The sequence below is a fragment of the Dendropsophus ebraccatus genome, chromosome 2 (genome assembly GCF_027789765.1).
Source record: "Dendropsophus ebraccatus isolate aDenEbr1 chromosome 2, aDenEbr1.pat, whole genome shotgun sequence".
NCBI lineage: Eukaryota > Metazoa > Chordata > Amphibia > Anura > Hylidae > Dendropsophus > Dendropsophus ebraccatus.
In genome coordinates this window covers 117,137,622-117,164,872 of record NC_091455.1, presented here as the reverse complement: position 1 = coordinate 117,164,872, position 27,251 = coordinate 117,137,622, and the positions used below count along the sequence as shown (strand labels likewise).

Sequence of the window (27,251 nt, the reverse complement as noted above, 5' to 3'; positions counted from 1 at the left end):
TGATAAAAATTAAACTTTCATATATTTTAGAATCATTGCACACCAACTGAAATATTTCAGGTCTTTTATTGTTTTAATCCTGATGATTTTGACATACAGCTCATGAAAACCCCAAAATCCTATCTAAAAAAATTAGCATATCATGAAAAGGTTCCCTAAACGAGCTATTAACCTAATCATCTGAATCAACTAATTAACTTTAAACACCTGCAAAAGATACCTGAAGCTTTTAAAAACTACCAGCCTGGTTCATTACTCCAAACAGCCATCATGGGTAAGACTGCCGACCTGACTGCTGTCCAGAAAGCCATCATTGACACCCTCAAGCAAGAGGGTAAGACCCAGAAAGAAATTTCTGAACAAATAGGCTGTTCCCAGAGTGCTGTATCAAGGCACCTCAATGGGAAGTCTGTGGGAAGGAAAAGATGTGGTAGAAAACGCTGCACAACGAGAAGAGGTGACCGGACCCTGAGGAAGATTGTGGAGAAGGACCGATTCCAGACCTTGATGGACCTGCGGAAGCAGTGGACTGAGTCTGGAGTAGAAACATCCAGAGCCACTGTGCACAGGCGTGTGCAGGAAATGGGCTACAGGTGCCGCATTCCCCAGGTCAAGCCACTTTTGAACCAGAAACAGCAGCAGAAGCCCCTTGACCTGGGCTACAGAGAAGCAGCACTGGACTGTTGCTCAGTGGTCCCAAGTACTTTTTTCTGATGGAAGCAAATTTTGCATGTCATTCGGAAATCAAGGTGCCAGAGTCTGGAGGAAGACTGGGGAGAAGGAAATGCCAAAATGCCTGAAGTCCAGTGTCAAGTACCCACAGTCAGTGATGGTCTGGGGTGCCATGTAAGCTGCAGGTGTTGGTTCACTGTGTTTTATCAAGGGCAGGGTCAATGCAGCTAGCTATCAGGAGATTTTGGAGCACTTCATGCTTCCATCGGCTGAAAAACTTTATGGAGATGAAGATTTCATTTTTCAGCATGACCTGGCACCTGCTCACAGTGCCAAAACTACTTGTAAATGGTTTACTGAACATGGTGTTAGTGTGCTCAATTGGCCTGCCAACTCTCCTGACCTGAACCCAATAGAGAATCTGTGGGATATTGTGAAGAGAAAGCTGAGAGACGCAAGACCCAACACTCTGGATGAGCTTAAAGCGTAACTGTCATTTCAGGGTCATTTTTCTGAAAACATTAAATATCTATAGTACAAGCGATTTTAAGAAACTCTGTAATAGGTTTTATGTACTAAAAGAGTTTCCTTCTGTACTGAAAAAGCAATCTCCCAGCCTCCCCTTCACATCAAATGAAGCAGGATTTCTGTCTCCATTATGTGGCTATGGAGAGGGGAGGGGCTGTGAGGAGTGACTGAGCACGGAGCAGTCCTGCACAGTACAACACCCTGCAATCTTCTCTCAGTAAGTTCATAGATAAGCACTGACCTTTCTGACACCTGAATTTAGCGTTTTAGGTGCCCAGAGAGTCTACAAACAGCTGACCTTCATGTCACCTCTTCCTGCTCCCTCATCTCCCTCCCCCCTCCATAAGGATAGAATGGAGAGAGCAGAACCCGTCTTCACTGGCTTCTTTGTAATGAAGACGTGTTTGCCTGATAATGCACAGATAAGAAGTCAGGGGGGGAGGCTGGAAGGTTGCTTCTTGAGTACAGAAGGAGGCTTTTTTGGCTGATGAAACCTATTACAGAGTCTCCTAAAATCGCTTATACTACTGATTTCTGCAATAAAAAAAAAAAACATGACAGTTACTCTTTAAGGCCGCTATCAAAGCATCCTGGGCCTCCATAACACCTGAGCAGTGCCACAAGCTGATTGCCTGCATGCCACGCCGCATTGAAGCAGTCATTTCTGCAAAAGGATTCCCGACCAAGTATTGAGTGCATAACTGAACATAATTATTTGAAGGTTGACTTTTTTTTTTTTTATTAAAAACACTTTTCTTTTATTGGTCGGATGAAATATGCTAATTTTTTGAGATAGGATTTTTGAGTTTTCATGAGCTGTATGCCAAAATCATCAGTATTAAAACAATAAAAGAGCTGAAATATTTCAGTTGGTTTGCAATGATTCTAAACTGTATGTAAGTTTAATTTTTATCATTACATTATGGAAAATAATGAACTTTTAGCACTATATGCTAATTTTTTGAGAAGGACCTGTATACTTTCCTAAAAGACTGTCTCTGAGAGGTATCTCTCCACCCCTGCAGCCACATGATTTCTGTGCAGCTGAACATTGCAAAGCAGCAGTAAAGTGATTGCCATGCAATGGAAGAAGACAGTAGATAATGTTGAGATGAGTAATTAATACAAGACTAGCTTGTAAATGGTTCCAAAGTAAAGTTTATGAGTAGTTGGTCACCTTTTTATACATATACTGAGTTGTACCATCTTATTTAATTTTTATTTGTATAGCGCACACAGATTCCGCAGCGCTTAAAAAAAAAAAAAAAAAAAAAAAATCTGAATTTATGGTGTTCTGTTCTAAATTACGTTTTTTATTTTTCTGTTTATGTCTTCCTTACATAGAAAGCAAAACATTGTCATAAAACTTTCAGGCATTTTATTTGAAAGATTTGTAAAAACCAACTGATTACTAAGATTAAAGGGGTAGTGCGGCGGTAAACAATTATTCACAGAATAACACACAATACAAAGTTATACAACTTTGTAATGTATGTTATGTCTGTGAATGACCCCCTTCCCCGTGTCCCACCACCCCCACCCGTGTACCCGAAGTGTGGTGCTCTATACATACCTGTCACGTGCCGACTCGTCTCCGATCTTCAGTCTGCGATGTCTTCTTCGGACGGCCCGGCCGAATCCCTCCGAGCGTCCTGAGTGCCGGCCGCCCTCTTCAGCCTCATCAGATGCTCAGCCGCGATTGGCTGAGCACAGTTTGGCTCAGCCAATCGCGGCTGAGCAGCTGATGACGCGGCAGAGGGTGGCCGGCCCTCAGGACGCTCGGAGGGATTCGGCCGAAGACGACATCGCTGACTGAGGATCGGAGACGAGTCGACACGTGACAGGTATGTATAGCGCACCACACTTCCGGGTACATGGGTGGGGGTGGTGGGACACGGGGAAGGGGGCCATTCACAGACATAACATACATTACAAAGTTGTATAACTTTGTAATGTGTGTTATTCTGTGAATAATTGTTTACCGCCGCACTACCCCTTTAAGCTATGTGTAGTTTACTGTAAGTTTTGATGCAACTAGATGTATCACAGTACATCCAATCCAAGCTCATCTAAGCTATGACTATTGAACTCAGCAACCAGATTGTATTGAGTTCTAATGCAAATGAAATTTTACTTTTTATACTTCATGTCTTCCTTTCCCAGGAGGCAAAACATTGTAACAAAAAATTCATATCTTATATTCAAAACAGTTGTAAAATGCTTTGAAAATAATATACCAAAAATAAGAATACATAAAAATAACACTTAATAAAAGGAAATCTAGTTTTCTTTATACGAGGCACCATAAACCGTGAAAATCTTGTATGTTTAAATATTTTATTCATAAAAACAGATTTTGAATGATTTATTAAAAATTGGTATCATGCAGTATAAGGATACAAGAGAAATCTCCAGTTTTATGTTTATCCTGGCAGTTCCAGTCTAATTTTTAAGCATTTGTGCAATAACATCATTGGAAATTGCCATCTGGCACAGGCTCTGTACAGTACACTTTATGTTGCGGTCTTATTGAACAAATTATCATATATTATCTAGTGTATAGTAGGATCATGATACGTGTATCATAAAGTAAAATAAAGGTATAATGAATATTGAGACAGTGAGCTTCATGGACTTACTAACAGGCTACTAACAACTTGCACACAGTGAAGATTCACAAACACAGACACACACTCATCTCTGGGAGCCCAACAGTTTCAGCTATGTCATAGGATTTCTAACATTCTGTGTGTATACATTATGTACATGTGTGTAATGTCCCATGATGCTGTTCATCATGAATTGATCCAAATTAGGCAAAAAGTAGGAATACTTTACACGACAGTCAGTGATTCATGAGATGTGTATGTGCTTGACACAATAAATTTAAGTCAACAATCTCATGTTTGTCCTCCTGAACAAGAAACAGAAAATGGTGACATATTGTGTACGTGGAAAGGTTTGTGTTATTGTAAGTTATACTGGAAACAAATCAATTACATTCAATAACATTGAGTGTTTATTTCCATGAATTGTCTGGGCATGTTATAAAGGCTACATAAATGATTTCATATTGAAAATGTATGAGCTGGTATGGTATCAGTGCTACTAAGTGATATTCCCTTATCAAACATACTGTATACATCTAAGGGTCTAAATACACTAAAGTCTCCTTAAAACACTTCTATTGCCAATACACTGTGAGGCAACCACTTTGTGTAGTTTGGATGCAAATTCTAAATTCACTTCCTTCATTCACAGTGTGAATGAGGTGAAATATCACCTCCTTCAGAATAGGGATTCTCAATTAATCTGTATCTTCATGCTTATTGAATCACACTACAGAGAGGTCTGCCTGATCTGTGAGAAAAATCAAAAATTACTGAGAAGTTGCCTAAGCAGTCCTAGCCCATTAAATAAGAGTTGTCTAAGTAGAACATACCACTTACATCTTGGAAATTTCTGCAATTTTCCTTGTGGTAGGTGGCTGGTTCAATGCATATAACCATGTACAGTCTTCCATAATAAGCTGTATATTAACATGTAATGAATAGGCATGTACTATAAGGCGTTTAAAATAAAACCTAGGCAAAAAGGTATAGTATACACCTAGGAGGGTGGTGCGTAATATGTGCATGATCTATTTGGTGTTCTCTGAATCCTTGTGTCCAGTACGCAGGGTTTATGTTTTGCCTGGTCTTGTCCTTTAAGCTTAAATTATAATCTTTTTATGTTCCTACAGATTTTATCCTTTTTCATTTGTAGCTTTAAAGGCTCTATGAAGAACAAGTTATGTAGAGTAACTGAATAGTGTGCAAAAACATCAATTTGAGCTAAAATAAACTGCCATGTGTCACAATACATTATTTTATTTGGCCAGAATACTGTTTAGATATGGTAGCCTAACATTAGGAAAGTAACCAAACTAGTAAAGACATTTTGGATGAATAAGGAGGCTTACAGCATAGCAATTACTCATCATTCACTTACCTAATGTTTGACTACTATATGAATTTCACTAAAGTAAGGAAATGGTTATGGGTTTAAAATATGCGTGGCCATAACATTGACCATTAACTATAGGTGACACTTGATAAGATACACCAGTTACAAAGTTTCAGACTACAGTACATATTCAAAGTATTTACGCAGTTACACCAGACTTTTTCTTATTATTGCTGTGAGGACTGAGGAGTGTCTCTGGTACTGTACATTGCACAGCTAATGTATAGGTTATTGATAAAAAAAAAACACCATTCTCAATTAGGTTTTCTCTTTTTTTATCAAACAAGTAAAACTACAGATTTGAATACAATTAAATGGCTGTTAATACATATAAATGAGTATCAAGACACTTTAACCATTTACTGTATGTCTATCTAAAACAAACCTCAGCATCGATATTTAAGTTACATTTTGGTAACCGTGAATTTTATTGTTTTGTGGTGCAATTCCTTATTGTTGAGAGGGGTTACAAAAACACTGTAGCCATTTACCTAATGCTTAAATGCACTTGTGTCAATTAATGATATACTATGAGACTTATTCAAGAGTAGGTGAAAACAGCACAAAGTGGTTAGAAATTGGGAAATCAAAAGCTAACCAGGCAAATGTGACAACCACCCTTGGCTAAAGACAAGATTGGGACATCCTGCTTCAATGGTTCTTCATACAGGCTTTTTTAGTTGCCTGTAAATGTCCATTAACATAAAAATATGTTTATGAAGAAATGAAATATTATGGGGGTCGGTAATTCATCCACTTTTCAGGTTAACTAAGATGTTTAGATAAATAAAAACATATGCTGTCAATTTATTTCTATGCATTTTTGGGATTTGTAAGTCAACTGAAAGGTTATGTCCATCTTTGAACATTACTACACTTTAACTGTTACTTAAACAACATCTGATGTCCTAGAGTCATGTCAAGAGCTTTGATCAGTGCAGATCTGGGTGTTTAGACCCTCATAGATCGTTAGAAGCAGAAGAAGTGCTGAGCTAAGCACGTCACACCTTGGCTCTCTGCCTTTTCTGTCTTTCTGCAGGAGACCACATCCATTGTAAGTCTATGGAGACTGTCTCTAGGGATGATCGAACATCGGGAAATGTCAGGTCGATCGAACTCAAACCTTCCCGATGCCTTCCCATTCTTTGGGGAAGGTGGAGACAGCCTGAATACCGCATGGAATACAGGGATATAGCCTAGGTCTCCACCTTCCCCACGGAACGGGAAGGCATCGGGAATCAAATGCTGAAGGTTCGAGAGGGTTCGAGTTCGATCGAACCTAATATTTCCCAATGTTTGATCATCTCTAACGGTCTCCTGCAGTGAGATGGAAATCTTAGCAAGCCAGGGACAGATGTGCACAGCTGTGTGCTGAGGGTCTGAACACCCAGATCCCAATTAATCAAAACTTTTGAGATAACTGTAGTACGTCAATAAGATTTATTTCCCCCAAGTGACGGGGACACTTTAATGTAACAGTTATTCTACATAAAAATCTGAAGCTGCATATTTTTTGATAAAATACAGTATCTTTTTTTTAACTGGAGATACATCCTATCCACAGTTTTCAGTTATTAAATTTAATCAACAACCCTAATAGTTTAGCTGAGCTTCTATAATGTAGTTTTTCTATATCAGTTTGTACTTTGTGTAAAAGTTACGTTTCTTAAAGTAAAAAACAGTAAAGTTTGGGGCAGACATTCAACAGGCAAGAATGCTGGGAGAGTTCAACCATAAAGTCTGCAGTACTGTGAAAGCAGCAATAGCCTAAAATACAGACCAGGAAAAATAATACAATATAGCCACTGAACTGTAACATGATATTCAAATGTGGACAGATGTTAAAAAAGAATCCAGACAACATTAAATTGCATGTTAACAGCTTTCCTATAGAAAACATCAGGACAGTCAAAGGAAAACCAGAGGGCATGGAAACCTAGAGTACTAACCATTTTGTGCTCTATTCCTCTGATGAACAAGACCTACAGTACATGATATTAAGTTTGGTATGACATTGTGTTAAAGTATTGATGGCTCATAGTAATTTAATGATTATTGAAACTGACTCTGATATTCCAAATATAAAGTTTTTCACAATGCATATTTATCATTTGGTGCACTGACCAATTAAATCAGGTGTATATACACATATAATATAGTACAAAATTTGTAAAGAACTATAATCTTCTCTGACATTTTTCAAGAAAGTGGACTGTTACTTTCCATATAGTTCTTAGAATTTGACAAAAATACTTAGGGGTTGGCTGAAATCATTAAGAAAGAAAATGTAACAATTCCGGCGCATCGGCATATGTTGTTAAACGTAACTGGCATCAGTGTGGGTATGCCTGAGGAACCTGAATCCCTTGTAACATTGGTTTATTGTACTTCTCTGTGGCACTGTATGGAACAAATCAAACACAAATTGTGACAAATCATCCATCTTGTGACATATAAGCTATTTACTAGGTCCCAAGCCTGCAAGTCGCTCAGTTTTGTGCATAACAAAAAAATACGGAAACCTTGATAAAACATAGTCCCAAATGGCGAGCGTAGGAACATATCCGTTCCTAAATTCTCAGAAGTGCTGTGCTGCAAATTGTTCTGGCTCAGTACAGTAAAACCTTGGTTTTCTACTGACTCCATACTGCTTTAAATATATACCATTGTAAAAACAGCTTAGTTCAGTTACAGAGACAGAACCTTGGTAATACTGCATGTCTCGCTGTCACCTGAGGGATCATTTGTAAAGATGCTCTTTAATTATTTTTTCTGCAGTGTATTGTCTGACATGTGAAACAAGCAGGGCTTATCATAATGGAATGCATTTAGCATCTGAGCAGAATTGTGCAAACCCGTGTATGTTTCTCTGAAAAGAATTCCTAGCTGTGCTGTCTCCTCCTTTTTTTTTCTTTTATTAATATTTTATTTTTATTTTTTTTTTACATTTTTTTTTTAGGTTTTTACATGTGTATAAAGTGTACTAACCAAAGTTCATAGCAGCCATATTCGTAGCATTGTGAGTTGGATTTAAAAAGTTTCTTGTTTCTGAATTTCTTTATTTTCTTTGTGCAAGATTCAGAATTCTTTTCTCTTGTTCTTTTGCTCATAGAGTTTTGGGAAGAATTATTTTATCTGAGTCCTCTGAGTAAAGAAACAAAAACTCCACAAATAAGGCTCCAGGTATAACTCTGTGCATCTCTCTAACTCTTTCAGTATTAGCCCATGCTGGTTGAAAACGGCCTCCCAGGGTCACATCCTTAGAATTCCTCTGTCTCCATACATTAAGAGCAAATGTTATGTGTGTATAGCAAAGATTCTACATCAGAATGTGCAGTTGAGTCTTTCTTGAGAAATTACAGGAGTAGTCCAGGAAGCCTGTTTCACCCATTTCTACAGGCCAGAGACCATGACTTGGAAGGAAGGCTGCACATGTCTGTGCCGGGGGCTGGCACTAGGGCTTACACACGGACTGGCACAGCTTGCATCCACGCCACCTATTGATGGCAAGTAGGCATGGTGGAGGATGGGTAGTTGCAACGATAGCCGTCGCTGTATACTGTAAAGGAATTGAGAATTTATTATTTATTCATATACAATAGTCAGAATAGCATTCAATGGAAAAACATATGACTCTTATTCAGTCAAATGCAGTCTAATTTTGCTGAATTTTATAGAGCAGAAAGAAATCAGCAGATTAGTAGTTTCGTGGGACAAATTCCAGGATAACTTGTCATTAATTTATGTAAACCTCTACTCATTCAAGGATCAGTAATAGAGATGAGCGAACCTCGAGCATGCTCAAGTTCATCCGAACCCGAAAGTTTGGCATTTGATTAGCGGTGGCTGCTGAAGTTGGATAAAGCTCTCAGGTTGTCTGGAAAACATGGATATAGTCATTGGCTGTATCCATGTTTTCCACATAGCCTTAGGGCTTTATCCAATTTCAGCAGCCCCAGCTAATCAAATGCCAAACTTTCGGGTTCGGATGAACTTGAGCATGCTCGAGGTTCGCTCATCTCTAATCAGTAGTCATATGGCTGGCCCCACTTAGTAATTAGGAGCCATGAATAAGTGTACATATAGACAGAGCTGAGTAGGATCACCCATTTGACGCCTTAGCCCTGAATGAATAGAGCTTAAAGGAGAAGTCCGGCAATTTTTTTTTTTTTTTTATTATTATTGTATTGCTCCCTTAAAGTTATACAAATCACCAATATACACTTATTATGGGAAATTCACAAAGTTTTTTTTCCCTGCACTTACTACTGCATCAAGGCTTCACTTCCTGGATAACATGGCGATGTCACGACCCGACTCCAAGAGCTGTGCGGGCTGTGGCTGCTGGAGAGGATGATGGCAGAGGGATGCTCAGTGTCCCTCCAGTGCCCTGTGTCCCTCAGTGTCCCTCTGCCATCATCCTCTCCAGCAGCCACAGTCCGCACAGCTCTGGGAGTCGGGTTGTGACATCACGATGTTATCCAGGAAGTGAAGCCTTGATGCAGTAGTAAGTGCAGGGAAAAAAGCACTTTATAAGCATTTCCTGTAATAAGTGTTTATTGGGGATTTGTATTACTTTTGGTGCGGGCAATACAATACTTCAATAAAATATTTCACCGGACTTTTCCTTTAACATGAATAAGTTATTCTGGAATGTTTCCCACAAAACTATATAACAATCAGACCAGCATCTCCTGTTTTATAATAATCTGCTGGCAGCTTAGATTGCAAAGTTCCAGGGTGATACCCACACACACTACTGATCAAAAAATTATTATGTTTTTGGTGAAAAATTGTCATATTATACAGCTCAGTTGATTTTTAAAGCGACTCTGTACCCACAATCTGACCCCCCAAACCACTTGTACCTTCGGATAGCTGCTTTTAATCCAAGATCTGTCCTGGGGTCCGTTCGTGATGCAGTTATTGTCCTAAAAAACAACTTTTAAACTTGCAGCCCCAGCCGTTGGCCTGTGCCCTAACTTTGCACCACCGCTCTGTCCTTCCTGCTCACCCTCTTTATCATTAGGAATGACACTGAAACATTTCCTCCTGTCTGAACATTGCACAGGTGCCTTAACGATACAGTCCATGTGCCGGGCTGACACAGGTGGGGATTAGGAGGAGGGCAGGGAGAAGGGACAGAGAGGTTGTGCCAGCCTAATGCATACACAATCTAGGCCATGCCCGTTGGGCACAGGGCTGCAAGTTTGAAAGTTTTTTCTTTAGGACAATAACTGCATCACCTCCCGAACGGACCCCAGGACAGATCTTAGATTTAAAGCAGCTATCCAAAGTGGTTTGGGGGGTCAGACTGTGGGTACAGAGTCACTTTAAAGTGAAATGTCATTGTGTATGCTTAGCCTCAGATGAAAGTATAATTGAGTTAATACAAGGTACATTAAAGATTGTCAGGAATGTGACACTAAATCTCAAGAGAAACAACAAGCATCTATCTATGTAAAGGCAAAAATAATCATAAAACTGTAGGGAATCTGCCATCACTTTGGAACAGTCATTGGAGCAACCTCCAATGGCTTCTGCCAACTCTAAATGATACACTTTCTCTATGTACAGGGCTAGTTCTATTAATCTAGGCTGGTGGACAGGGAGAAGCCACATGGGACCATCCTGATGACTCGTGGTTTAAGTAGCATGAAAGACATGAGGGGTTCACTTTAATATTTCATTAGGTACCCATTTGCCTTTTACCCCACATAAAAAGGCACCATCAGTGTATACAGGAGGCTTAAGAATGTTGTTTCATTCATGAGAAGTACACAGGTCCATGCTCTTTTTTGCACTTGCTGTGGCCCCAGCACAAACCGGAAAGTTAGGAATACTCTGACCATCTTGGTTAGTCATTTTGTAGTAGCCTTATGGGTATCCTACAAACATCAGTCCAAAAAAATAAACATATTGGTATATTACAGGTATATTCTAATTATAGCTAATTGAAATATACTAGAGCTAGCAGAAGAATAAATCCTGGTACGTGTCACCATCCTCCATATATTAGTATCCTTTTTTCAGGAATTCCTATTGTTTAAGGTTCCTTTTTGCTGCTATTTCCTTTCTACATGAATGAACTGTGTAACTATTTCCAGCCTCATTATCATTGCGAAGCTATAGACCATAATCCAGGGAGGTTCAGTTTAAAGCAAGAACAATGCTAATTGTATAGAGCTCACACATTCTCATTATTATCCCTTTTGAAGTGAAGATGAGCAATTCTTTAAATATTCTCCTCTCCGCTGATTCCCCAAATTGCAGATCACTTTGAGTCACTTTGTCATCAATCTTATTAAGGTTTATTAAGAGAACTTCCGAGAAAGAAAACCTAGGTAAAAACCTAAATCACAGTCATTTTTTGGATGACTGCAGTACTTATGCCACTGGTACTGTGGTGGTACTGTACTGTACTGTGCATGTAAATGCCACTAAAAATGAATATATATGTATATATAGTATGTGTGCATACACATACATACACTCAGGGTTTCAGTGTCGGCACAGGGATGTGAGAACTATGCTAGCTACTGCCTTCCTGGACAGAACGGGGGTCTCTGCCTTCATGGATGCACAGACTTGGATGTGAAGGCGGAGCTCATTTAATGCATCTTTTGTGCATGTCACTACAATACTGGCTTTTTAAAACATTCAAAATGTTACATTTGCTATTTAACTGTACCAAATAATTCTTAAGGGTGCGTTCACACGTACAGGATCCACAGCAGAATTCATGGTCCAGATTAGATTTGCTTTGAATCTGCAACTTCAAATCTGCGCCATCAAATCTGCTGCAGATCTGTATGTGAGAATGCACCCTAAATGATAAGATGCTACACATCACAAATTAAACACATATCAGAACACTGCTTTCTAAAATTTTAACAAATGAATAGGGCCACAATGCCAAAACCTCCCATAATTTTACTGAACTGATATCAGATCTCCATATAGTATCATAGTTCACTTCAGCTAAATGGTGGGAGGCCCATACATATTATGGACATTTAAATCTGCCCACTTTATAGTCACATGAATATGGTTAAATTCTATGATTGAAAGACCTGGATCATGAAAAATATATAAGGTCCCTCAAACTGAAAAAGATTCAATTGTACTTACTGCTCTGGTGAGTTAATATCTTCTATAGTATCTTTGCTGGTTCTGGAAGATTCTATAGTGTTCCACTGCGCTGTCATGTTTTGATCATGGTGATTTTTTAAAACTGCTTTCTCGCCATCTGTAAACATTACATATGAAATAATTCTTCTCTTTTTAAAGAACACAATCCTAATTCAACTTAAGTGTTACAAAAGTGACCAGCCTCAATCACTGACTCGATACATTGCATGAACCAGGAGGCAGCGGTGAGCAGTAATGATTGGCAACCATTGGAATGGCAGTAGTGCTGGATAAAGACAGTTGAGTATGCCTTAAAGGGGTACTCCAGTGAAAAGCTTTCTCCCAGTAATTGTAATACATTACAAAGTTATATAACTTTGTAATATGCTTTAATCACCCATCTGCCCCCCTTCCCTATCTTTTTCCCCCTCAATCCCCCACCAGCAAGTGAAGTAAACTCATTCTTACCTAATGACTGTTGACCTCAGGCTGTTCTGTAGAAGCCATTTAAAGGGGTAGTGCAACAGTAAAGAATTATTGACAGAATAACACACATTACAAAGTTATACAACTTTGTAATGTATGTTATGTCTGTGAATGGCCCCCTTCCCCGTGTCCCACCACCCCCACCCGTGTACCCGGAAGTGTGGTGCGCTATACATACCTGTCGCGTGCCGACTCGTCTCCGGTCTTCAGTCTGCGATGTCGTCTTCGGCCGAATCCCTCCGAGCGTCCTGAGTGCCGGCCGCCCTCTGCCGCGTCATCGGCTGCTCAGCCGCGATTGGCTGAGCATAACTGTGCTCAGCCAATTGCGGCTGAGCATCTGATGACGCTGAAGAGGGCGGCCGGCACTCAGGACGCTCGGAGGGATTCGGCCCGGCCGTCCGAAGACGACATCGCAGACTGAAGATCGGAGACGAGTCGGCACGTGACAGGTATGTATAGCGCACCACACTTCCGGGTACACGGGTGGGGGTGGTGGGACACGGGGAAGGGGCCATTCACAGGCATAACATACATTACAAAGTTGTATAACTTTGTAATGTGTGTTATTCTGTCAATAATTCTTTACAGCCGCACTACCCCTTTAAGAATTAAGTAGAAGCCCTGTTAGGCTAGCCTCTCTTTGTCAGATGACTCAGGTTGCTCAGCTCTGATTGGATGAGCAAGCTGTAAGCCATCTAACAGTTTTACAGAGTCAGACATCACAGGAGAATGTAGAACAAACATCTTTTAACAATTATTGGGAGTTGTGTAAACGGCATATGCTCATGAGCTACTTTGTTTAGGTAGCCCCAGGAGTTATGTAAAGAGTGTAGCTCATGAGGCTATGACATTTACACTCCTATTTATGACAATAGGAGTTACACAAATTTCGTACCGCAGCTGCTTAAGCTTGTTTTGGCTTCCTGTGGCATGAAAATATCCATTCTAACATTTAAATAATTTAAAAAAAAAATATCTCTTAGGCTATGTTCACACATGGTTTTTCTTTTGTAAACAATGGACGCCGATTGCAATGGCCTCAGCGCCCGCTCTTAACTGCAGGGGCAGCATTGCATTGAAGTCATTACAATGCTGCCCACTGTGTTCACATATCATTATTATAATGCCCAATCTTTAGAACGGGCGTTAGAATAATGTGCCTGTTAATTATTTCCGGATGCTGTTCACTGAACAGCGTCTGGAAAAAGCAGCAGTTCACACAATGCAATGTGCAGCGGCGACCATACATTGCATTGAAGTGAATGGTTAATTGACTTGCGGGCACACACAACAGCACCCACAAATCAATTGTGAAAAAAGAACGTTCCTGCAGCCAATACAGAGGTATTGGATGCAAGAACGCGGCCGGCTGTTTAACAGCGTCCATTGCTATTCATCGGACTCTGTTAAACGATGTGTGAACATAGCCTTACTCTTCCCTAAACACCTTTACTTAGACAACCCTTCTGCCTTAATGGGATTCTGACTTAAAGGGAGTATCCAGCATTAGAAAAACATGACCACTTTCTTCTAGAGGAATCACAACTCTTGTCTTCAGTTTAGGTGTGGTTTGCAATTAAGTGACCAACAACAGACTGGTTTAGATAATAACGATTTCACAGTTTTAGGCTATGTTCACACTGTTGCAATGAAATAGCAGTCTTTCTTTACCATTAAATGGCTTCTGTCAAAGAAAAGTAGCCATCATTTTGAAGGTGTGTGAACATAGCCTTACACTGATTTTCATCTTACCTGTATGCCAACTTTTTTCACATCTCACCTTTGTTATCTGTAAAGTTTCGTATATTGAGTATATCATTCAAATCCTGGTAGTGGTTCTGTTTGATATAGGTTGTTTTCTCTGGAGTATCTTGAAGCTGCATTGTAACCTCCTCAAGATCTTTGTCCAGCTGTAAATGTAGAAAAAATAAAAACATTTTCTTGTTAATATATTTATGGCATGGTAGACTGCAAAGTCTGAAATAGAAAAAGATAGTCACTTACTCTAAGGGATGATTATAAGAAAAGGGAATCCGTCACTAGGATTTTGCTGCCTTTAATGAGGGTAGCATAAACTAGTGATATAAATGCTAAACAGATCGGTGTATTACTTACATCATTTTGTTCAGCCATTCTCCTAATATGCAGGAGAATAGGATTCTTGCCACACCCCTCCCCCCCTGCCCTCCCGCTGCTGGTTGACAGTTGACTGCCTATACACAGCATGAATAAATAACTGCCAATCAGCAGCTGGTGGGTGGAGTTTTCTGCTTCTCATGAATTATGAGGACAACTGGGCTCATGCAAATAATGGAGAGGAATACTTATTGTCCATGTTATGCAGTAGGATATATCTGAATCATCTGCACAGAACAATATAAGTGATACATCATTCTGTTCAGCTTCTCTATGCTACCCTTAGATATAGCTGCATAAACCTGCTTACAGAGTCTCTTTAAGGAACTGAGGGTTTTTAATAGAACAGCTAAGCCAGCAGGAATATAAGTGGTCAGGGCTCTTTAAATACTACAAGAGGTGATGTGCGGAGAGGCACAGAACTAGCTTTGGAACTTGGGGTTGAAATTAGCTCACTTGGGGCCAAAACAGGAAGGCCAGGGACCCTTCCTGTTAATATCTTGGATTTACGTGCAAAATCAGTTTGATGAGCCAATTTTTATTTTTACTTTTTTTAATGTATTATTCAGTAGTATTTATAACACGGTCACTTCAGATTCTTTTTTTATGTGTATTCTTAAAATGGCTACTGTGGCCAGTCAGGTGTCCCTTCAGGTTATGAAAAGTGCCTAATTACATAGATTTTAGTGGTGGTTTACATAATTGTTGGGTCTGGGTCTTAAATCCCTCCTCAATATACTTTGAGGGTGAGTTCTGTGAATAAGCCCTATTAGTTAATGCTGACAGTATCCAAAGAAAAATTGCAAAAGCCATACACAAATAGAGAAAATATATACAAATTCTTTATTTAGCCAATAGATTTAATACATGATACAATCATAGGTTAAAATACACAGAAACATACTACTGGAGAGAGGAACAGATATCAGTAGGGTATATATACAGTGGCAGTATATAGTTAGATAAACAATATTAAGTCCAATGAGTAGTAAGTAGATGAAAATGAGAGCGCTTAAAATGATACTAGCACCCTCAAACAGTCACCTAGTGTATGGCACATAATCTATAAGTTACAGCCAATAACCTCCTATACAGCCTGGGGCAGCTTGATGGGCAATGTAACAAATATGTATATGGTGGAAGCAAAAACTATCCACTCCAATGCCCTGCACAGTCAGGCCCAGAAATCAAGTAAAGAGGAGAAACAAAAAGTCCAAACAGAAGACAAAAGAAAAAGAGGTGAACACCACCTCTTTTTGATTTTGATTTCTGGGCTTGACTGTGCAAAAAAAACAACACATTACTCCTATTAGCCACCATACTCGATCATTGTTAAGACCAATGATTGGCTAAGCAGTTACATGTCGCTACAACATGTCGTCATGGTAAACAAAGGAGTGGATTACCAAATCATTTGTGCTGAAGCATATACCAGTACCAACAAAGTCCCCCATTTTGATTTCTGCTCTGGATCATTTTGTCCTGTACATAAATGCTTCTGCTCCACAGTTTCTATTCTTACTTTATTTCTTATTTGGTATATTTCAGGATCTTTATTAAGCTCTTGTACTGGAACCTTTTGCTAACTTGCACAGTAAAAATACTGTAGACTTTGATTTCTCTTGCTGACGGGTATATGTGTTCAATAATGCATGACACGGCATTCTCAAAGTTACTGTAAGAGGTGTCATCAGTAGTTTCTATCAAACAAAGTTCTGCATGATTACCTCACAACTAATATGCCATCACAACCAGCAGGAGCTGTTTCATACAGAATATTCATCTATTGAAATCCTGAATTTATTCTTTCATATATAATGTTAAACGATCTTCTATCAAACATACTGTTATGAACCAGATGTTTGGTGCAGCTAAGAAATAAACTAATTTTCCCCCCTTCCTAAACACTCCTTTCTTTCCTTCCCTCAATGTTTTTTCCATTATTTGTAAAAGTACTAGAGATGAGCGAACCTCGAGCATGCTTGAGTCGATCCGAACCCGAACTTTCGGCATTTGATTAGCGGTGGCTGAAGTTGGATAAAGCCCTAAGGCTATGTGGAAAACATAGATATAGTCATTGGCTGTATCCATGTTTTCCAGACAACCTTAGAGCTTTATCCAACTTCAGCAGCCACCGCTAATCAAATGCCGAACGTTCGGGTTCGGATCGACTCGAACCCGAACCCGGTTCGCTCATCTCTAAAAATTATCTTTTGGAGAATGTCTTTTTTATAAACTCCCCTTTACATTTCTGTATTTTTTCTAATTACTTTAACCCCTTCCCTCCCAGGCCAATTTTCATTTTTGCATTTTCGTTTTTTCCTCCTTGTGTTTAAAAGGCCATAGCACTTACATTTTTTTCACCTACAGACCCACATGAGTCCTTATTTTTTGGCCACTAATTGTACTTTGCAATAGCATACTTAATTGTAGCATAAAATATGCTGAAAAATCAGAAAAAATTTTTATGCGCAGTAAAAATGAAAATAAAACATAGTTTTTTTTTATTTGGGGTGGTTTTGTGCTTACGCCATGTGCCCTATGGTAAAACTGGCATGTTATCTATGTTCCCCAAGTTGATACGATTACAACTGTATGCAACTTGCATGACTTTTATTATATTTGATGGCTTTAAAAAAATTAAAACCTTTCAAAAAACTAAATGTTCCTTAAAATTGCTCTATTCCCATCCTTATAACGCTTTTATCCTTTGATCTATGGGACTGTGTGAGGTGTAATTTTTTTGTGCCATGACCTGTACCTTACTTGCGTATATATGAGACTTTTTGATCACTTTTAACCTCTTAAGGACATAGGACGTACCGGTACGTCCTATGTCCTCACTTGCACTTCAAAGCGGGGCCGCGCGGCGGCCCCGCTTTGAAGTGCCGCGATCCCGGGTGCCGCGTGTAGCCCGGGACCGCCGCTATTAGCGGGCACGGTCTGATCGCCGTGCCCGCTAATTAGCTAATCGGAGGCAGCTGTCAAAGTTGACAGCTGCCTCCGATTACCGGAGGCAACGTTTCCCTGGTGTCTAGTGGGGGAGATCGCTCCTCCGGGACCTTGTCCCGGAGGAGCGATCTCCGTTACTGATGCCGGCCGGGGACGCGTCCAAGATGGCGCCGTCCTCGGCTCGGCACTCGTTTACTTCCGGCTGCAGCAGCCGAAAGCAAACGAGTGCCGATCTCATGGATCTCTGCAGCATATCTATGCTGCAGAGATCTCAATGAGAGATCACAGTGTATATACTAGAAGTCCCCCATGGGGGCTTCTAGTATATGTGTAAAAAAAAAAAAAAAAGTGTTGTTAATAGTAAAAAGCCCCCTCCCCTAATAAAAGTCTGAATCACCCCCCTTTTCCCAGGTTTTAAATAAAAGTAAACAAATAAATAAATAAACATGTTTGCTATCGCCGCGTGCGTAATCGCCCGAACTATTAATTAATCACATTCCTGATCTCGTACGGTAAACGGCGTCAGCGCAAAAAAATCCCAAAGTGCAAAATTGCGCATTTTTGGTCGCATCAAATCCAGAAAAAATGTAATAAAAAGCGATCAAAAAGACGTATATGGGCAATCAAGGTACCGATAGAAAGATCAAATCATGGCGCAAAAAATGACACCTCGCACAGCCCCATAGACCAAAGGATAAAAGCGCTATAAGCCTGGGAATGGAGCGATTTTAAGGAACGTATATTGGTTAACAACGGTTTGAATTTTTTACAGGCCATCAGATACAATATAAGTTATACATGTTATATATCGTTTTAATCCTAACGACTTGAGGAACATGCATAACAAGTCAGTTTTACCCCAGGGTGAATGGCGTAAAAACACATTTCCCCCAAATAAAAGAAATGCGTTTTTTTTTTCAATTTCACCACACTTTGAATTTTTTTCTGGTTTCGCAGTGTACTTTATGCAAAAATTCAGCCTGTAATTGCAAAGTACAATTAGTGACGCAAAAAATAAGGGGTCATGGGGGTTTCTAGGTGGAAAAATGCAAGTGCTATGACCTTTTAAACACAAGGAGGAAAAACCGAAAACGTAAAAACGAAAATGGGCCATGTCCTTAAAGGGTTAATCACAATTTTTCTGGATTTAATGCAACCAAAAATGCACAGTTTTGCACTTTGGAATATTTTTGCACTTATGAAGTTTACCGCGTGTGATCACAAATGTGATAATTTAATTGTTTGGGCGATTACACATGCAGCAATAGCAAATATGTTTGTTTATTTATTTTTATTTGTAAAATGGAAAAAGGGTGATGATTCAGACTTTTATTTAGGGAGGGGATTTTTTTATTAATAAAAACACTTTTTATTTACATACAGTAATTAGAAGTCCCCTGGGGGACTTCTATATACACAGCACTGATTTCCCATTGAGATCAATGCTGTGTATATAATAGAGCACTGATCCATCAGATCAGTGCTCTATTATTCTGGTCTGCAGCAGACCAGATAGATGGATTGCTGAGCTGGGATCAGCATCATTCAGACGCTGAGCCCCGGCCCGGCCAGTGTAATGGTTCCCCCTCCCCCCCCCCGCCATTGCATCGTGGGGGGAGATCCGGCACTGGACGCCAGGGAGAGGGGCACTGCAGAACATTTAAATGCAGCTGTCATGTTTGAAAGCTGCATTTAACTGTCCTAATTAGAGGGTGCGGCGTTCGGCCGCACCTGCTAATAGCTGCGGTCATGGGCTGCAAAAAAAAAAAATGGGATTGTGGTGGTTCAGAGCAGGGTCGCGGCGTAGCACCTCTCTGAACCTCCCCACCTGCTGTAGGATGTGCTGGTACGTCCTGTGGAGGGGAAGGGGTTAATCTTTTCCTTACTGTTGAAACTGCTAAAATTGTTGCCCTGATTGATTCCATCTTTCCTACTGTAACTCTTTACTAATTGGCCTGGCAGGCTTGTCTCCACGTCCAGCTATTACTTTGATGTCTCCCTCTGTGCCAGTCACTACACTGGTTGGGCTGGGTTCACACTACGTTTTTGCTATCCGTTTTTTTTTTTTTTTTGCAAAAAACGGATGGAAAAAAGGATGCATGTGTGTGCATATGTTTTGACCAGCTTTTCCATTGAATTCCATTATAAAAAAAAAAATGGACCAAAACGGATCAGTTTTTTTTAACGGACACAAAAACGTAGCTGACTTTTGTGTCCGTTTTGATCCGTTTTTTTTAATAGAAAAGAAAATGGATTGCAAAAAACGTAGTGTGAACCCAGCCTAACACATCAAATTCTTAATACAATATAAAATCCTCACTCTCACCCCCAAAGCTCTCCACATTGCTGCTCCTCCCTAAACATCTCTCTCATCTATGTCTACTGCCCTACCCAACCTCTATATCCTGATAATGAGCTAAAACTAAAATCTGGTCATCTGACCCTCTTATGCTCATACTGCATCAGATTTCTGGAAGGTAATATCCAAAACACTTAAACTTATTCCCAAAAACCATCCATTTCTGTTGGCAGACTCATAACATTCCCTAAATGATTCCCCCCCCCCCTTACATTTCAGTCAGTAGTGCCCACCTATTATTCATGCACTTTGCATCTGCACAGTGGCCCAAGTTTGTTAAACTGTCTGAGACACACAGGTACACATTTTTGTCTCAGACAAATAGCATGGACTGTGAATGGTTACTATCTGATTGTTAATAAACATGTATATTTGGTATAATACCTTTTACATAGATACAGTACGTTCCATCCCTATAGACTTTACATAAGTGGCGCTGACAGTTTATCTATGTCTTTTTTTTTTTTTTAAATGAATGGATGCCTTGAAAGGTGCCATATATCATCCAAATGCTTCCATGATAAAACATGTTCAAAATAAGTTTTTTTTTAATTAGATGGCATGAGAAAGTATAGCATGAGAAAGTATAAGAATAGTTAAAATGCCAAAATATATCTCCATTCCTTAGCTCATATGCTGATGTCACAGAGATCTATAGTGGAGAAGGAAGGTTGTGACCTGTGTCAACTATTGAATCAGGGGCCTGTCTAGGTGGAAGCCATGATTGGTGCCAGTGGATCACTAGCAACAAGGGTTACCAAACTACTTTTCAGATTTTTTTTTTCTGGTCTACTTAGGCTAGGTTCACACTGCGTTTCCAGCATCCGTTTAACGGATCAGTTTTTTTTAGCGGTCAAAAAAGTAGTGTCAACAGTACTTTATTGTGTGTAAAAAAAAACGCATCCGTTTTGATCCGGTTTTTTTTATAATGGAAGTCAATGGAAAAACGGATCAAAAACGGATGCACACAAATGCATCCGTTTTTTGCAATCCGTTTCTTGCAAAAAACGGATCCGTTAAACGGATGCTGAAAACGCAGTGTGAACCTAGCCTTATTCAAACATTGCTGGCAAACAATAATTTTACAGACTATTTGGAAAATAAAAATAGATCAGATGATAACTCTTGTTTATCTGAGACACGGGTACGAATACTTTAGTAATTTATACAGTGAATCATAAAATGGTGATAAATAAAATCATAAAATCCATACAAGGTCTTCCAAGTTACAAAAAATAAACAAAAAACATCTGCTATTTCATATAAACCTTTTATCAGCCTAACTGTATTAAGTCCTGTGTTTGGAGATGTTTATGACAAGGAAGTAATTACTACAGTTATTCGTCATGTTACTCCGACCAAGGCAAAATGTCATTAAAGCTATGTGCAGTATGTTTATAACTACTGTTTCCTCCAGGCTGTACACTCTGGAAATCAGATGTAAAAATGCTGCATCTTGTAGATATGTAAAGTTGTTTTTGGGCTTGTTGATCTCATTAAGAAGTTGTTACTTAGGATGAAGAAAGACACATGTCCTTTCTTACATCAATTATACATCATTGCTTGCTAAATATTTCTAAACCTCATTGTCTTTTATCATTGGATAAGCAGCTAGTCTTTATGTTATCTGCCATTACTAATTCTTGGAATAAATGGGTATTCCTCCCAAGAGGTAAAAAAATGAAATGCTCCTAAAGCTGGTCTTACTCATCATGTCCTCCTAAGTATTTTGAGCCATCTCCCGGCTTTCTACCTGCTGCCATTCCTGAATTACACGTTTTTCTAAAAGCCTGTCCAACATGATGTCCACCAGGAAACTACATTTCCCATCATGCTTTGTTTCTCCCTGATTGGTCCATGATGTAGCAGAGCTAATGATGATGTAGTTCTCTAAGGGCCAATTTACACAGAAAGATTATCTGACAGATTATCTGCCAAAGATTTGAAGCCAAAGCCGGGAATGGATTTGAAAAGAGGAGGAATCTCAGGCTTTCCTTTATGACCTGTTCCCTGTCTGTTTCTTGCTTTGGCTTCAAATCTTTGGCAGATAATCTGTCAGATAATCTTTCTGTGTAAATGGACCCTAACACCAATCCACGATCTAAAGAGCTGCAGCAGACGTATGGAGGATACAGCGAGCATACATGTACTGGAGAGCCAGCCAATTTCTGATAACACCTACAGCTGGGGGAAGGGGGATTTCAACCAACAGGGATTAAAGGTGTTGATGTGAGGCACGTGTGCCGGGGGGGGGGGGGGGCGTTTTTGGGGTGGATTGCAGCCGGTCAGGGGGAACTGCTGCTGGGGATGCTTCCAGGCATTTTTGTCGGGGGAAAAGCTGATAGAGCTGAGTTCAGGAGCTCAGGACATACTACTGAACAGCATGACAGGGGTCACAGGATCATTGTGATGTTTCCTGTGGGTCAGGTTAGCTCTACCTTGCCCATGATTAGCTAACCCTGCCCGTGGATCTAGTGACCCCATCTCGGGCGAAGGGAGGAAAAGAAGAGGAGCATGTTGGAGTAGGTTGGATAGAAGCTGATTTCTTCATGTGAGCCGGAGAACTAGCGTGATAAGTCAAGGAACGGTGCAAAAATTAAAATAGAAGCATATTACAGAATGCAGGATGTATGCTTCTACATTTTATCCCTTTAAGGTATTCTATAGTTTGAATACTGTAACTCTAAACAACCTTTTCCTAGTCTTTTGTACAGTAAATCATGTGCTAGTTCTTTTGTATGCTTGTACGTATTAATACTTGAAAGCAATTTTGGCACAAAATGGGGGGGTTGATTACGGAGTGATAGCAAATCTGACTAGCTTTCTCTGATCAACCAATCACAGCTCATCATAATATCTTAAAATAAAACTTGCATTGTGATTATTTGCTAAGGGAAAGGCAGACCGTTTTGCTGTTAGTCAGTTCTTATTTATTTCCACCAGTGTTTTACCGGTCACTCCCCCTTTTATTGAAGTCATGCCCATTTGTCAGATAAGCCCGTTTGCTAAAATTGAGTACCTCTGTGATTTTCATCCGTAATCGATGATTTTCTGACTGTAGTCCTTCTAGTCGTGATGTGCTTGCTTGATTTACACTGGTGACTGATGTTGATGTCTTTGAATCCTCTTTTTTTTGATTGTGCGTGAACTGAAATCTTCTATTTTGAGTTCCTGCATCAGGATTTGTCCTTAGGGTTATCAACTATAAAAACAGATACAATAAATTATATTGTTATGTTAAACTGAAACCTGGGAAATTATTTTCAGCTTTTTTCTTTCTTATGGAAACCTGTAGCCTTGAAAAGCATTAATCTTAAAATAAGTGCACAAACTGTATATTAAGGCGTTAAACATATTTATCTTTTTGTCTAGAAACTTTGATAACAAGCAGATCACTTAAAGTGTACTGTACCTTTCAAGACACATAAAAATTACCACCCCACCCCCCTAGCTAATATATGTAATGCCTGCCTTATGTATGCTGTCAGTTTTGGTTTTCATATCTTTGCTTCAGTGGTCCATTTAGTGCCTCATCCACTGTGCTGCTTATGCTTCTACATTTCACTCTGCGCTGGTGGACGGGCCCTGAGATGAGTTGCAGCAGTGTACAGGGCTAATCAGAATTTATTTTTACTGGTCCAGTCTGTGCAGAGCCAAGAGACGACTGACATCACTTCCTGCATTTGGTCTCGTTCCTCTCTCACTCTCTCTCTGAGCGAACCTTGAGAACGCTTGGGTTCGTCGGAACCCAAGTGTTCTGCATTTGATTACCAGAGGCTGAAGATTACCACCGGTAATCAAATGCTGTAAGCTTGGGTTCACATCAACCCAAGCGTGCTTGAGGTTTGCTCATCTCTAGTAATGACTGCCCATTAAAAGGTGTATCCATTTTCTACAATCCCTTTTTCTTTGTATGATGCCCCCAAAACGAGGTGAGTCTTTTTAGCATGATTACAAACAAAATCAAAGATTGTTTTTTTTGGGGGGAAAAATTAGCAATAACCTATTTTCAGGATAAACCATCAATAGACGATCAGTGAGGTGCTGACACTTGGCACCCCTGCTGATCAGGTATATACAGTACAGTAACAAAAACTGACTAACAACAACATTGCCTGGCTTTGCCACAGCTACTGACCACAGCTCAAGTTTCATACCTTAATCAGCATTGCGGTTACTATTGGAAAGTCAGACATTTGTGCTGTTAGTAAGTTTCCATGAATTCTTACAAGTGTACAGAGTGAGAAGCTTCAACAACATACACCAGCCCAGATTTATTAATCTGCCTAAAATCAAAACAAAAAGTTTTTTGTTTTTTTTCAGAGCAACCAATTACAACACAGCTTTCATTTTGCCAAAGCTCCTTAAAATATGGAAGCTGAGCTGCGATTGGTTGCTATGGGGGAAAAAAAGATAATTTTGGTTTTCGGCAGATTGATAAATGTCGACCACTGTGTAGCATCCATGATGGGTTGCAGCCCAGATCCTCTTCACTTTTCCACTGAGCACTTCACTTTTATATCTGAGCACTGCAATTCGCCAGAACAACTAATCGGCTGGGCTGGCATTTGTTAGTACACAACCGGTAAGCTGCTGGCCGGCTGATCCTGAGGCTAGGTCATCAATTTTGCCCCAAAACTGCTTTAACCCCTTCCCAACATATGGCATACATTTATGCCACAAGCGACTGGGATTACACACGTTGTGGCATATATGTATGTCATGCACTTACTATGAGACTATGAAGCAAGTTCAGGAGCTTAACTCACTTCATAGCAGATGAAGACTGCAATGCCGCACGCTTTTAACCCTTTAAATGGAAAATGAGCTGATTGACGATCTGACTATATAGAGGTACTGTATAATACGAAGTATTATACCTTCTGCAGTCAGGGAAAATGATTGGGTCCCAATCGGTTAGTGACAGTGTGGCTTCTGTCACTGACACTTAAATGCCATTGTTTCAGGAAGTTTCACTTATATCGGCTGTCAGATTTGATTTAGATTCAACAGCCAATTTAGATTTAGCCCTTCACTTGTTATCACAGGCACTCTGCAGTGTAAGATGTTAAGTGGTGATGCCTCACAGTTTACTGTATACATCGATGCTAAGTTCCACAGTTTAGGGACACTTAAAATAAGAAAGGGGGAATACATGGACTCACATTACAGTTGGCCCTCATATCCAGCCACTCATATCCTGGCTCCTCTGACCACTCCATTGATCTGCAGCTCCATTACACTGGATTTACTGCTAGTCACATGGTCAGCGGTGAGGAACATACTGTAGCTGGCAATGCATATAGTATCACAACTTTTAATCGGTTGTACAGTAGTAAGAAGTCCTGGCACTATATTCTGTGTACGAACAGCTAACAAGGAGGGGTCTGAGGCCACTAAGCCGAAACGAGTCCCCATTTGTTATCTGTTTGTGACTTACTACACTTACATTTGTCTGGATATTCCCAACACGAGCAGCACTGACCCCGCAGAGTGTCGTCTTTCTTTTGTACTACACTGAACATTAAATGGCTGCACCCCGCTTAGTGTATAGTGTATGCCTTGATGCTCAATACCTACAGTACCAGTCTCTTCTACAATACCAATTTGCACAAAGCAAATCACAGAAAATTTGGATTCATTTGAAATTTGGATAAATCTTTTTTTAAAAAAAAATCTTAAATGATCTGGTTTGTTCTGAATCAATTTGCTCATTTTCAGTAAAAAAAAATAAATCAGACTTGAGAATAGTAAAAGCACTTCTATGACATGTCAATGAGTGCTCTCAATAGTTTCAGTCTGTGAAATTTCCATTGTTTTATTAAAATAATTACCAGGAAAAAAATTTATATTATAATTGGAGTCTACAATCTTTACAGCGTTTCTTTGTGGCTTTGAAATTTCTTTGCTATGCTCTGAACTGCAGACAGCCAGGCTAGTACTAATTTGCTGACAGTGTTATGTCATATGAGCCAGACTTATTGATTCATTAGACCATCAGCCGGTAGCCACTAAGGCCAACTCATATTGAGGATGTGAAGATATAGCTCCCATGTTTGTCATTTATAAACCATCTCATTTCTTCTTCTGTATACAGTATTATAGGTCTGTTATGATTTACAAGAAAATATTGTTACTTTAACTATAGAGGGTTCTGACATAGTGGAAATGGTCACAAAAATAAGATTTATTTATTTTATTATCTGTCATTACATATCATTGTCAAATCCAAGCTGAAACATACGCTAGAGTTCATCTAAGCTATGACAGTAAGGAAACATAAAAATGCCAATTATGCCATCTAATAACTGCAGCATGGAAATGTTTTGCTGCCCTTGCAAAGCTTGCGGGATGTAAGACCTCAAGAAAGCAGTAAAACAGTTTTCATTAGAATGACTGCAGTGTATGTATAATATGCTTTTGGCTGGTGGTGCCACATACTTTAAATAGATTGTCTGCAAACTCAGAAACACGGGTGGGGACATTTGAAATAATTGTGGCTCATTAGTCAGGCGCCAATGCCATCCTAAGCTCGCAGCTGTGCTAGTTCACCATGTAAATTAGTGGAACATTGATTTGGTCTTATTAGATTAGTGCTGCTTAATGAATAGGGAGCGTCTCTAATTAATCTCCACTGTTGTGGGCAGTATTCAGCGTTCCATATGATGAAGACAGCTGAAATATATAGGATGATAAGTTTCTACAACCCCCTAAGAATAGGCAGACTGGTGTGCAGAAACAGCTGGCAAGGACATGTGTGCATTTGCACTTTAAGTCCACTCAGTTTATGAAGCTACTATTAACTACAAAATCACTTGATAATCCTCTTGCAAAATGTGTAATCCACAAACAGCCTTGTTCTGGGGGGATGAAGAAGGAAAATAACAGATAAGGAGAAGAAGACAGTAAAAGAATATATAGTAGGTACATGGGGAAAAATGATGCCCATTGCTGCTGCTACTGTGGTGGTAATGCAAATGCT

General features: G+C 39.6%; 1 protein-coding gene across 3 annotated transcripts in view; it reads right to left on the bottom strand.

Moving 5' to 3' along the window:
- Positions 1 to 6,456: 6,456 nt before the first annotated feature.
- Positions 6,457 to 27,251, bottom strand: part of GABBR2 (gamma-aminobutyric acid type B receptor subunit 2) — a 505,458-nt gene continuing 484,663 nt past the window's right edge. For 2 of the 3 annotated variants that reach the window (XM_069958150.1, XM_069958152.1), the window contains exons 16-19: positions 23,289 to 23,471; positions 14,603 to 14,732; positions 12,337 to 12,454; positions 6,457 to 8,764 (exon numbers count right to left, since the gene is read on the bottom strand). In XM_069958150.1, the coding sequence (XP_069814251.1) occupies positions 8,599 to 8,764; positions 12,337 to 12,454; positions 14,603 to 14,732; positions 23,289 to 23,471 (597 nt within the window). In that variant the 3' untranslated portion in view covers positions 6,457 to 8,598. The remainder of the gene's footprint in view (positions 8,765 to 12,336; positions 12,455 to 14,602; positions 14,733 to 23,288; positions 23,472 to 27,251) is intronic. The other variant, XM_069958151.1, reaches the window with a different exon arrangement.